Genomic DNA, 12,376 nt, shown 5'->3' on the forward strand with positions numbered 1-12,376 from the left:
CCGTTTATCATCTTCTGTACCTCAATTTGATCTCCCCTCATACATCTAAACTCTAGAGTGTATAGACCTAAACTGCTCAATCTTTCCTCGTACGACAAACCCCTCAACTCTGGAATCAATCTAGTGAACCTCCTCTAAACTGCCTCCGATCCCACAACATCTTTCCTCAAATAAGGGGTCCAAAACTACACAATACTCCAGGTGCGGTCTCATCAATGCCTTGTATAGTTGCAACACTTCCTTACCATTATACTCTATTCCTTGAGCTATAAATGGCAACATTCCATTCACTTTCTTTATTACCTGCTGTATCTGCATGCTAGTTTTCTGTGACTCATGCACGAGGACACCCAGATCCCTCTGCATCGGAGCACTACGAAGTCTCTCCCCATTTAGATAAGTTGCCTTTCCATTTTTCCGACCAAAATGGATGACCTCACACTTATCCACATTAAACTATATCTGAAACTTTTTGGCTCACTCTCCCAACCTATCTACATCCATTTGTAAGGTTCTTATTTCCTCATTGCAACTTACTGTCCTACCTACTTTAGTGTCATCGACTGTCTATTCTTGTATCCAAGACATTAATATAGATTATAATTAGTTGGGGCCCAAGGACCGAACATTGTGGGAGCCCACTAGCTACAGCTTGCTATCCAGAAAAAGACTCATTTGTCCCAACTCTGCCTTTGTCCGTCAGCCAGTCTTCTATCCAAGCTAATAAATTACCCCTAACCCATGTGGTCTAACTTTGTGTTAACCTTCTGGGGGTGACTTCAACTTCCCTAATATTGACTGGAACCTCCTTAGTGCAAATGGGTTGGATGGAGCAGATTTTGTCAGGTGTGTACAGGAAGTATTCCTGACTCAATATGTAGATGGGCCGACTAGGAGGGAGGCCATATTGGACTTGGTGCTCAGCAACGAACCAGGCCAGGTGTCCGATGTCTCAGTGGGAGAGCATTTCGGTGACAGTGACCACAACTCCTTGACCTTTACCATAGTCATGGAGAGGGATAGGAACACACAGTATGGGAAGGTATTTAATTGGGGGAGGGGAAATTGTACTGCTATTAGACAGGAGCTGAGGAGCATAAAGTGGGAACAATTGTTTTTGGGGAAATGCACAACAGTAATGTGGGGGTTGTTTAAGGAGCACTTGTTGTGAGTGCTGAATAGTTTTGGCCCACTGAGACGAGGAAGGAATGGTAAGGTGAAGGAGTTTTGGATGACGAGAAATGGAGCTTCTAGTCAAGAGGAAGAAGGAAGCTTACATAAGGTTGAGGAAGCAAGGATCTGGCATGGCTCTAGGGTTACAAGGTAGCTAGGAAGGAACTCAAAAATGGACTGAGGAGAGCTAGAACAGGGCATGAAAAAGCCCTGGCGTGAAGGATTAGGGAAAATTCCAAGGCGTTCTACACTTGTATGAGAAATAAGAGGATGATCAGAGTGAGAGTAGGGCCGATCAGGGATAATGGACGGAACTTGTGCCCAGAGTCTGAGGAGATGGGGGAGGCCCTAAATGAATACTTTGCTTCAGTATTCACGAGAGAGAGAGGGACCTTGTTGCCCATGAGAACAGTGTGAACCAGGTTAATAGACTCGAACAAGTTGATATTAAGAAGGAGGATGTGCTGGAAATTTTGAAAAGCATCAGGATAGATAAATACTGGCCTAGCCAGTGACGCCCACATCACTTAAAATAATTTTTTAAAAATTATTATCGTTTGAGGTTTTGCTTTTCAATTTTAGATTTCGATTTATTGTCATGTGTATCGATATACAATGAAAAGTATTATTCTGTGTACATTCCAGGCAGATCGGTCCATACATGAAAAACATAGGAGCTCTGATAAATACACAATATAAACATGTAGACATTGGGTGAAACACGAGTAAATTGAGTTCTAATTTAGTTCTTCCCGGAATTGACCAACCTTTTTTAACTTTATGGTTACTGTATTTATAAATGAAAAGTTACTATTTTGCCTCACACATTTGTGATCTCCGAATTGTATGTTTCCTATGAAATCCAACAGTCAACTTTAAAATCACTTCTCTTGTCTGCCTAATGTAAATTCCTGGTCAAACTGATTTCCTGTTCCCCTGTTCATTACCATTTCAACCACTTGCCTTCACACCTTTTTTGATATTTTGACCGTTGCAGTCTGTCACCAGTTTAATTAAACCAGTCACACCCATACTCCCGCACACACCAACATGTTTCCTCGTTTATGGCAATGATATTGCAAAAACATTTTCAAACTCTTAATTTTCCTCACACTGGTCCTTCAGCCTGGTTGGCTTGAAGATTGTCTGTGGCCTTGACTGTTCTAATGTGAGCGATGAACTAGTACAGGGGTGGGCAAACTACGGCCCGCGGGCCGCATGCGGCCCGCCTAAGGTATTTCTGCGGCCCACCAAGTCATTAAAAAAAAAAAAAATTAAAAAAAAAAAAAAAAGAATTTAAAAAAAAAAATTTTTTTTTTTTAAGGTTAATGGGGGGGGGGGGCTGTTGGGTTACTTACTGGTATAGGGTGGATATGTTGACTTGAGTAGGGTGATCATTGCTCGGCACAACGTCGAGGGACGAAGGGCCTGTTCTGTGTTGTACTGTTCTATGTTCCATATGTGGCGCCCAGAATCATAACCGGGTGAAGTAATTATTTTACTTAATATACTATGCGGCCCTTTGTGAATTGTGAATTTCTGAATGTGGCCCTTGCACGGAAAAGTTTGCCCACCCCTGAACTAGTACCATTCATAATTCTAAGTTTTATTATATACTGATTCGAGACCTTGTCTCTCGTAAGCCCCATTTTTCTCAATTATTTTCTATCCATTAATGCCTTTTATTCCTGGAAATGTCTAGACCTCTCATTTCCTGTCTGTTGGTCAGATATTTTTCAAACCATTGATCTGCTCTTGGCTCTGAATTTCCACCAAACTAATGTCTGTCTTGTACTCCCATAATTTGTTTTCTTCTAGTTTATGTGAATCCAATTAGATTATGGTCACCTTTTCACAAGGGGGTGTTCTAACTTCATATTTAATGAAGATATATCTTCACCTGTAACCATTTGAGTCAATGAACAAAGCCATTGGAGAATTATCTTCTCGCCAATAATTATTTGGTTGTGTACGGAGTTATGTTTGGCATTCTAATGGGAAGCTGATTATAATTTTATTTTCTGTTACCCTACACCATAGAAGCAATTTAGAACAGTTTGCATATCTAATACTTATGTATTTGTGGGACATTGCACGTTCTCCTTGGGTATATTGCTTTCTTTCTCCACTTTGTCACTTTGACTGATTACACGCAAACACGCTTCCATCTGTACACTGTCTTGATGTCAAAATGGATTATTTTTAGAATTCACTCTTGCATGAAATAGAATGCCAAGTGCTGACTCCTAGTCTCAGCGGTTCCTCGCTATTTTGAATGGTGGAACCTAATTCCTGCTCAATGAAACTTGCTTATTTTAAAATTTGTATGTTTTGGAGTGAGTCTGCATCTTTGTAGTCCCTTTTTTTTTTTCAACCCCTGAGTTCTGATCATTTCCTTTCTTTTAGAGACGTAGACATAGAAGCATGGAAAATAGGAGAAGAGGAGGTCATTCAGCCCTTCAATCCTGCTCCACCATTCATTATGATCATGGCTGATCACTCAACTCCGCTTTCGCCCCAAGTGCTATATCTATCTGCTTCTTGAAAACAGACATTGTAACGAATTCCACAAGCTCCCCACTCTCTGGTTGAAGAAAGTTCTCCCAATCTCTATTCTAAACGGTCTACCTGTATCCTCACGCTGTGACCCCTGGTTTGGACACCCCCACTGTCGGGAGCATCCTTCTTGTATCAACCCTGTCTGGTTCTTTTTGAATTTTATAGGTTTCTCGGAGATCCCCCCTCATTCTTCTGAATTCCAGTGAATATAATCCTAACTGACTCAATCTCTCCTCATACGTCAGTCCCGCCATCCCAGGAATCAGTCTGGTAAACCTTCGCTGCACTCCCTCTAGAACAAGAACATCCTTCCTCAGATATGGAGACCCAAAACTGCACACAATATTCCAGGTGTTCTATTAATTTATGGGATGTGGGTGTTGCTGGCTCGGCCAGCATTTATTATCCATCTCTATTGGCCCTTGAGAGGCTGGTGGTGAACTGCTTTCCTTGAACTGCTGCAGTCCATGTGGTGTAGGTAAACCCCACAATGTTGGGGAGGGACCAGAATTTTCACCCAGTGACAGTGAAGGAATGGTAACCATTGCACGATATTACCTTTTTAAGCAAAGATGAAGATGGATGTGGAAAATTGCCACGGTATATTCTGTCAGGACAAATTCAATCCTGCGAATTATTGTCACATCAGTCTACTCTTGATCATCTGCAACGTAATGGTGTCGTTGTCAGTGATATCAAGTGGGACTTAAAGAGCAATAACCTCATTGATGCTCAGTTTGGATTCCAACAGGGCCACTCAATTCCTGACCTCCATTGCCACCTTTGTCCAAATATGGACAGGAGTGAGAGTGACCGCCCGTGACATCGTCAGTCTTTGACATGTGGCATCATGTTCCCTCGCAAAATTCTGGTCAGTGAGAATTTCCACTGGTTAGAGTAATGCCTAGCACAAAGGAAGATGGCTGTGGTTACTGGAGGCCAATCATCTCCTAGCGCAGGAGTATCCCAGGAGAGTATTTGAGGTGCAATTATTCAGCTGCTTCATCAATGGCCTTTCTTCCATCATAAGGGCAAATGCATGGGAAGCAGCACGGTAGCACAGTGGGTAGCACTGTTGCTTCACTGCTCCAGGGTCCCAGGTTCGATTCACGGCTTGGGTCACTGTCTGTGTGGAGTCTGCACGTTTTCCCTCTTTGTGTGTGGGTTTCCTCCCACAAGTTCCGCAAGACTTGCTGTTAGGTGAAAGCTTGGTCGAGTATATAGACCACCACCTAATGGAAAGGGATGGAGAGAGATTGCAGAGAGATGCAAGAATTATCACCAAATTGTTACGGTGCAGAAGGAGGCCATTTGGCTCAGTGTCTGTACTGGCTCTCCAAACGTGAATCATGACATGGTGCCATTCCTCTACCTTTTCCCCGTATCCCAGTGAATTGTTTCTATTCAGATAATCATCTAATGCCTGCTTGACTGCCTCGATTGAACTGCTTCCACCACACTTAAGGCAGAGAATTCCAGACCCGAGCCACTCACTGGAAAAAGGTATTTCTCATATCACATTTGCTTTTGCAAATGACTTCAAATCTCTTGTTCCGATCCTCTTATGAGTGGGAACAATGTCTCCCTCTCTGCGATGTCCAGCCCCTTAATCATTTTGAACATATCTATCAAATTTCCTCTCCAAGGAAGGATGACCATCCCAATCTTTCCAACCTGTCTTCATAATTGAAGTTTCTCATCCCTGAAACCTTTCTTGTACACTTCTGTGCTGTCTCCAATGCGTTCATATCCTTCCTATAATGTACTGCCCAGAACTGTACAGCTGAAGTCTAACTTGAGTCTTGTATAAGTTCAGCATAACTTCCTTGCTCTGTACCCTGTTAATAAAGCCCAGAATACTATCTGCTTGATTAACTGCTCTCCACCTGTCCTTCGACCTTCAATGATATTTGCACATACACACCAGGTCCCTCTGCTCCTGCACCCCTTTAAGAACTTTACATGTTATTTTATATTGTTTCCCCATGCTCTTCCTATCAAAATGTATGATCTCACACTTCTCCACATTGAACGTCATCTACCTCCTATCTGCCCACTCCACCAACTTGTCTATATCCTTTTCCAGTTCTACACTGTCCTCTTTATGGTTTTTAATACTTCCAACTTTTGTGTCGTCTGCAAACTTTAAAATTGTGCCCTGCAATAATCTAGAGCTCGGTGCGCTAATGATCAGGAAAAGCGAGGGTCCCAATACCAACCCTGGGAACACTGGTCCAAGCCTTCCTCCAGCCTGACAATTCATTGACCTCTACTCTCTGCTTCCTATCAGTTTGTCAACTTTGCATTCACATTGCTACTATCCCTTTTATTCCATGAGATATATCTTTTCTCAAGACTGTTGTAGAATAATTATAATGGGGAACTTCAATTATCCAAATATAGACTGGGATAGGAATAGTGCAAAGGGACAAGAAGGCCGAGAGCTCCTGAAGTATGTTCAAGATCGTTTTCTGCAGCAGTATGCTGAGGCTGGCTTTGGAAAAGGAGTAATCCAGAGCAGGGATAATTATTTGGTCGAAAAGTCAACTTCGATGGGAAATCTGGAAATACAATATTTGGATAAGTAAACCATTTTTATTACAGCTTGATAAGTTTTAGGTACAAATTGGTTACGGACCAATAACCTTTTGTTTAAAGTAGATGAGGTTTGAGAGACATTTTCAAGAGGAGGAGCAAGATCCCATGGGTTTTTGAACAAACAAAATCAACTTTATTATACAAGGATAGATAAAAAGATTGGGGAAAAAATGAATTAAGTACTTTAAATTGAAAACAAAAACATGTAAACTGGTCTAACGCCCACACGACACATTAAATACAAAATACACAACAAAGACGGATCCCACGGATTCCTCAGCCACCCAGTAAACAGTCAACCAAAAGCAAATTGAGGACGCTGGATTCTAAAACAAAACAGAAAATACTGGACATCTGTGGAGAGAGAGAAGGGAGCGAACGTTTTGAGTCTGGATGACTCTTTGTCAAAGCTGGAGAGAGCTGGAAATAGGGTCAGATTTATACTGTTGTGGGAAGACGTGGAGCATTGGAGCTGGGTAAGGGGGGGGGGGGGGGGGCAGCGTTAGGTGGAGATTGTCCAGTGTTTTCTCTTGTTTCAGCTTCTAGCATCTGCAGTAATTTGCTTTTAGGTCAGTGTTGGGACCCTTGCTCTTCCTGACATAGATTAATGATTTCAAAATTTGATTTCAAAATTTGCGGATGACTGATAGAGGATAGTTTGAACTTCAAAAGGGTGGATGGATTGGATAGACCAATGGCAGATAAAATTCAGTGCAGAGAAGCATGAGGTGATTCATTTTGGAAGAAGGTTGAGAGAGAGTATAAAGTAAGGGGAGAAACTCTCAAGGAAGTGCAGGAACAAAGAGACGTACAAGTCATTGAGGCGGTGGGGCACATTGAGAGAGCAGTTAATAAAGCATATGACCTCCTAGGTTTTATTAATAGGGGCATTGAATAAGGAGGTCATGTTGAACTTGTTTAAGACACTTGTTAGGCCTCACCGGACTGTTCTGAGCACCATACTTGAGAAAGGACACAAAGGCATTGGAGGGAGTACAGAGGAGCTACACAAGAATGATTCCAGGGATAAAGAACTGGAGCTGTGAGAATAGACTGGCGAGGTTCAGTCTGTTTTCCTAGGAGGATAGAAGGCCGAGAGGAGACTTGATTAGGGGTATTCAAAATCCTGAGGGGTATGGACAGGGTAAATAGTGAGAAACTATTCCCTTCCAAGAGTACACCAAGAACGAGAAGGCACATCCAAAATAATGGGCAAAAAGAGTAGTAGTGATGAGAGGTGGTTGGAGTCTGAAACGATCTTCCTGAGAGGTTGGTGGAGGCAGGTCCAATCAAGCCATTCAAAAGAGAATTGGATTGCTAATTTGCATGGTCACGGGGACAAGGCAGGGGAGTGGGATTAAGTAGGATGATCTTTTGAAGAGCCAGTGCAGACTTGATGGGCCAAGTGACCTCCTGCACTGTAAAGATCCTGTTAAGTTCACCAAGCAAGATTGCAATAATTGCAAATTAGATGAATGGTCTGTTTTGGTGATATGGGTTGAGGGAATGCTGCCTTTAATAGGGACGAGAAAATGACTAGTCGTCATCTGCTTACGTTTTGCAATAAGTGAACTTGAGTTCACATTATTGTCCTGATTATTCATGGGTTAGAAGCAACAGATTGTGCAAAAAGGTCCCTTTGTTCATTTGAGGAAACTATCGGTGACAGTCAGATGTTGGGAGTTTTGATGCTTAAGCAGTCAACTATCTATGCTATAGAGAATCATTAGAATGGTTATAAATCACGAGGAGGCTATTTGGCCCATCATCTGTGCCAGCTCTTTGCAAGAGCTATTCAGCTAGATCCACTCTCCTGCCTTTCTCCATTGCCCTGCAAATCCTTTCAGATAACTATTCAGTTCCCTTTTGAAAGCAAAAGGAAATATGAGGAAAACTCTTTTTACGCTGACTGGTTGAGCACTGCCTGAGAGGGAGGAGAAGGCAGATTCATGCTGGCCGGATGTCAATAACATTCAGAAGATATTTGCAATATTCCTATCCCGGGACCTCTGATGTCTGTGGAGTCCCAGAATGTAGAGATGCCGGCGTTGGACTGGGGTGAGCACAGTAAGAAGTCTTACAACACCAGGTTAAAGTCCAACATGTTTGTTTCAAACACTAGCTTTCGGAGGGAAGGAGCAGTGCTCCGAAAGCTAGTGTTTGAAACAAACCTGTTGGACTTTAACCTGGTGTTGTAAGACTTCTTACCGAGTCCCAGAAAGGCATTTTCTAAGATTCTGCCAGCAAGTCCTGAAGCAATGGAATCAAGCAAGACAATTATTTGTTGCTGGAAAACCATGTTTGGGGGAGGAAATGTTTATCCATTAATATATACTTGTTCTATACTATATACTTTTTGTGAAAACAAATGAAGAGAAAGCTGAACTTGGGTGTTTTTCTTCACATTGACTGCTTTTTAAAATTCTGGCAACTCATTTTTTTTGCAGGTAGAAGATTTGAGATACTTTTCAGTGAGTTGATGCTGTGTAACAAAATGATTGATTCCCATCTTAAGTGAATGTCATTTCCACCTTCTGAGAGGCGACTGAGTAATTTAAACAGTTTGCTGAAACTTGAAGTGCCGGGTTAGATACACGACCAAGAGTGGAAAGGGGCAGCGGGCGGAGGGAAGGCAGAACACTTCCATAGCATTAAAAGAAATCTCATTTGAAAGGGGAGGCCAGAAAAAAATGATCAAAAACATGAAACTGTGTACTGTGCCATAAGTAATTTTAAAATACACACCCCATCCATCTGGTGCAACTAGAAGGCACCACTTCAGTCTTGAACTGGTTAACACTGTTTGGATAATACGGGCATGGGAGAGGCCTTGTTCGGGAAGTGGTCTTGTGATGTTTTTCTAATGATCCCAAGTGTCACGTAATTGTAACGGATGATTTTGAAGTGCATTGACTGTTCTATAAACAAATGGGGTCATTGTGTGGGCAGTAACATTGTACAACCAGCCGTGAAACGAGTGAGTTCTTGATGTCTCTCTTTGCTGATGGTTCTTTGGAGGGGGGTGTGGAAAAAGGTTGCTGAGGCCTCCAGCAGAATTCCCCGCCCTACTTTGGGTAGTGTCATGGGCACTTGAACTTTGCCATAATTGACTGATTGGGCCTTGGCTCACAAAAATTAAAGATTGAGATTAAGGGTGGCACGGTAGCACAGTGGTTATCATTGTTGCTTCACAGCTCCAGGGTCCTGAGTTCGATTCCTGCTTGGGGCACTGTCTGTGTGGAGTTTGCACATTCTCCCCGTGTCTGCAGTGGTTTCCTCCGGGTGCTCCGGTTTCCTCCCACAAGTCCCGAAAGATGTGCTGTTAGGTGAATTGGACATTCTGAATTCTCCCTCCATGTACCCGAGCAGGCACTGGAGTGTGGCGACGAGGGACTTTTCATAGTAACTTCATTGCAGTGTTAATGTAAGCCATAAGAATGATAAAACATTTTTTTTCTAAGCTACAAACAAGTGGATGGAGAAATAAAAATATTTAAATCCCTTGGATGGGGAGTCTGGGTTGACATTTTGTGTACATTTGAGTGAAATACTCAACTGTTTTAATAAACTCATTCTGCATTGCATAATCTAACTTTGATATTGTCTATAGGGCCTTAAAGCTTGGATACCTCACTCAAGATTTGATCGATGACTACGAGCCAGCATTAATGTTTACAATTCCTAGACTAGCCATTGTCTGGTATGTATTTCAAAAGTAACAACATTTTTAGTTAAAGAAATGTTAATTTATTTTAAACATTGCGACTATTGTTGGTTCAGATCTGTGTGGGAGGTTACAATTTAGTTGTTTCACAAGATGCTGTCTGTAGCCATCGTCTGCACCAGATGATATTGAGATCAGGTTTTGCTTGATTTTATTTTTGTCATTCAGCAACTTGAATTGAGCTCGCACCTTGTCGAACCCAGTGATCTCAGCGGGTCATCCAGCCAAGCAGAGAGCCGGCACTGCTCTTGCAGATGAGAAAAATCAGAAGTCAAGTGCCCTCTTACTGCCGCAGTGCACCACTTGACATCTTGATACTCTGAAACAAGAGGTGTTTACTGCAGTTACTGTGTACCTCTTGATTTTGAAGAGTAGTACGCATTGAGTGGATCCTGAAGAAGTGACAAGTGTCGCACAAAATTTAGTTAACGATACCTATTTAAAAATAAATAAATTTCGAGTAACCAATTATTTTTTTATTTTCCAATTAAGGGGCAATTTAGCATGGCCAATCCACCTGGCCTGCACATGTTTGGGTTGTGGGCGTGAGACCCACGCACACACTGGGAGAATGTGCAAACTCCACACAGATAGTGACCCGGGGCCGGGATCGAACCTGTGTCCTCTGCACCATGCTAACCACTGTGCCACCATGCCACCCAACTATAGTGTGATTTTTACAAATTTCCCCTTCATCCTTCCAGTTTTTCAAATCTATTTTGTTTTTGACTGAGGGTTTTAATATCAGGATATTGTGTGTTAACATGTCAACGATATTAGAACAAAGTTTTAAAAAATATGTTTGTTCTCCTTTTGCACATTTTCTCCAAATTTACACGGAACAATAAACAATAATATATAATGAATGCAATGTCAATCCCCATATCAATAACAACGATCCCATCCTCCCACCAAACCCGCAAACAGCAGCCCGCATGTTAACATAACCAAATGACAAAAAGGAATCGGGAATCGCCTATAGTCACCATTAGCACATACAGTCCCCCTCCCCTTAACGTTCGACGTAATCCAATTCTCGAAAGTACATAATGAGTAACGCCCTTGAGTTGTGGAACCCCTGAGGTCCCAGGTTCGATCCCGGCTCTGGGTCACTGTCCGTGTGGAGTTTGCACATTCTCCCCGTGTTTGCGTGGGTTTCGCCCCCACAAACCCAAAGATGTGCAAGCTAGGTGGATTGAACACACTAAATTGCCCCTTAATTGGAAAAAAATGAATTGGGTACACTAAATTTATTTTTTAAAATTTATATTAAAAAAATCCTTCCCCTCAGTTCAAATTTGACCTTCTCAAGAGTCAATTCCAGCAGCTCCCCCCGCCGCCACCACGCCAGAGCACAGGATCCGCCTTTGGGTGATCAACAAGGCGGAGGCTACAACATCTGCCTCCGTGCCCGTTTCCAACCCCGGCTGGTGCGACATCCCGAATATGGCCTCAAGAGGGCCCGGGTCCAGTTTCACGTGCACCACTTGAGATTACCCTAAAAACCCCGTTCCAGTCATCGGATATTGGAACCGAGTTACCTGGGCCTTCAAATTCCACTGGATGATGGCATTCTAACATTTTAATGTGATAATCTCAAATTAATTTATTTTGCAGAGAATTTTATTATTAATAAAATAATTAACAGCTCTGATAAAACACAATCGAATTTTATACAAGCATGATATGTTTCTCACTTCTATCCTTCAATGTATTCTCAAGGTTAAAGACTGTGAAGGAGTGAAACAGGTGTTGATATTCCTGGAATTTGCCACATGTTTGAGCAAACATGTCTGGTTTAAAACTGCACAGTATAGGGCAGTATGATGGCACAGTGGTTAGCAGTGCTGCCTCAAAGCACTGAGGTCCCAGGTTCAATCCCAGCTCTGGGTCACTGTCCGTGTGGAGTTTGCACATTCTCCCTTTGCCTGCATGGGTTTCGCCCCCACAACCCAACGGTGTGCAGGGTAGGTGGATTGGCCATGCTAAATTGTCCCTTAATTGAAAAAAAAATGAATTGGGTACTCTTTATTTTTTTTTTTAAACTGCCCAGTATTTGGTTGGAGAAATCCTGTTGTCTTTGGGCACCAACAAAGCAGTGAACATAAAGCGCGTAACAAAAGAGCAAGAACATAAGGCCACCTCTTCGATGTTGTCAAGCCTATGAGCAATGCAAGAAAGACAACCGCCTCGTGCCTGAAGAAACTTAATAATTTGTGACCTTCTTTTCTATTTTGTTCAGTTACCTAATAAGTCAACTGGTTTCTCTTTGGCTTCAGAAACCAGCCCCCTCTGCCATTGGTGATGAATGAACACATGTAA

The 12,376-nt window shown here is 42.3% G+C and overlaps 1 protein-coding gene across 5 annotated transcripts in view; it reads left to right on the plus strand.

The window, feature by feature from the left end:
• Nucleotides 1-12,376, plus strand: part of zfyve28 (zinc finger, FYVE domain containing 28) — a 214,885-nt gene that overhangs the window by 121,307 nt on the left and 81,202 nt on the right. For all 5 annotated transcript variants that reach the window (XR_005461669.1, XR_005461670.1, XM_038805888.1 and 2 more), the window contains exon 6: nt 9,941-10,030. Coding sequence is in view for 3 of the 5 variants with exons in the window: in XM_038805888.1 (XP_038661816.1) it covers nt 9,941-10,030 (90 nt within the window). In the remaining 2 variants the exon portion in view is untranslated. The remainder of the gene's footprint in view (nt 1-9,940; nt 10,031-12,376) is intronic.

This window comes from Scyliorhinus canicula, chromosome 8 (genome assembly GCF_902713615.1).
Source record: "Scyliorhinus canicula chromosome 8, sScyCan1.1, whole genome shotgun sequence".
Lineage (NCBI taxonomy): Eukaryota > Metazoa > Chordata > Chondrichthyes > Carcharhiniformes > Scyliorhinidae > Scyliorhinus > Scyliorhinus canicula.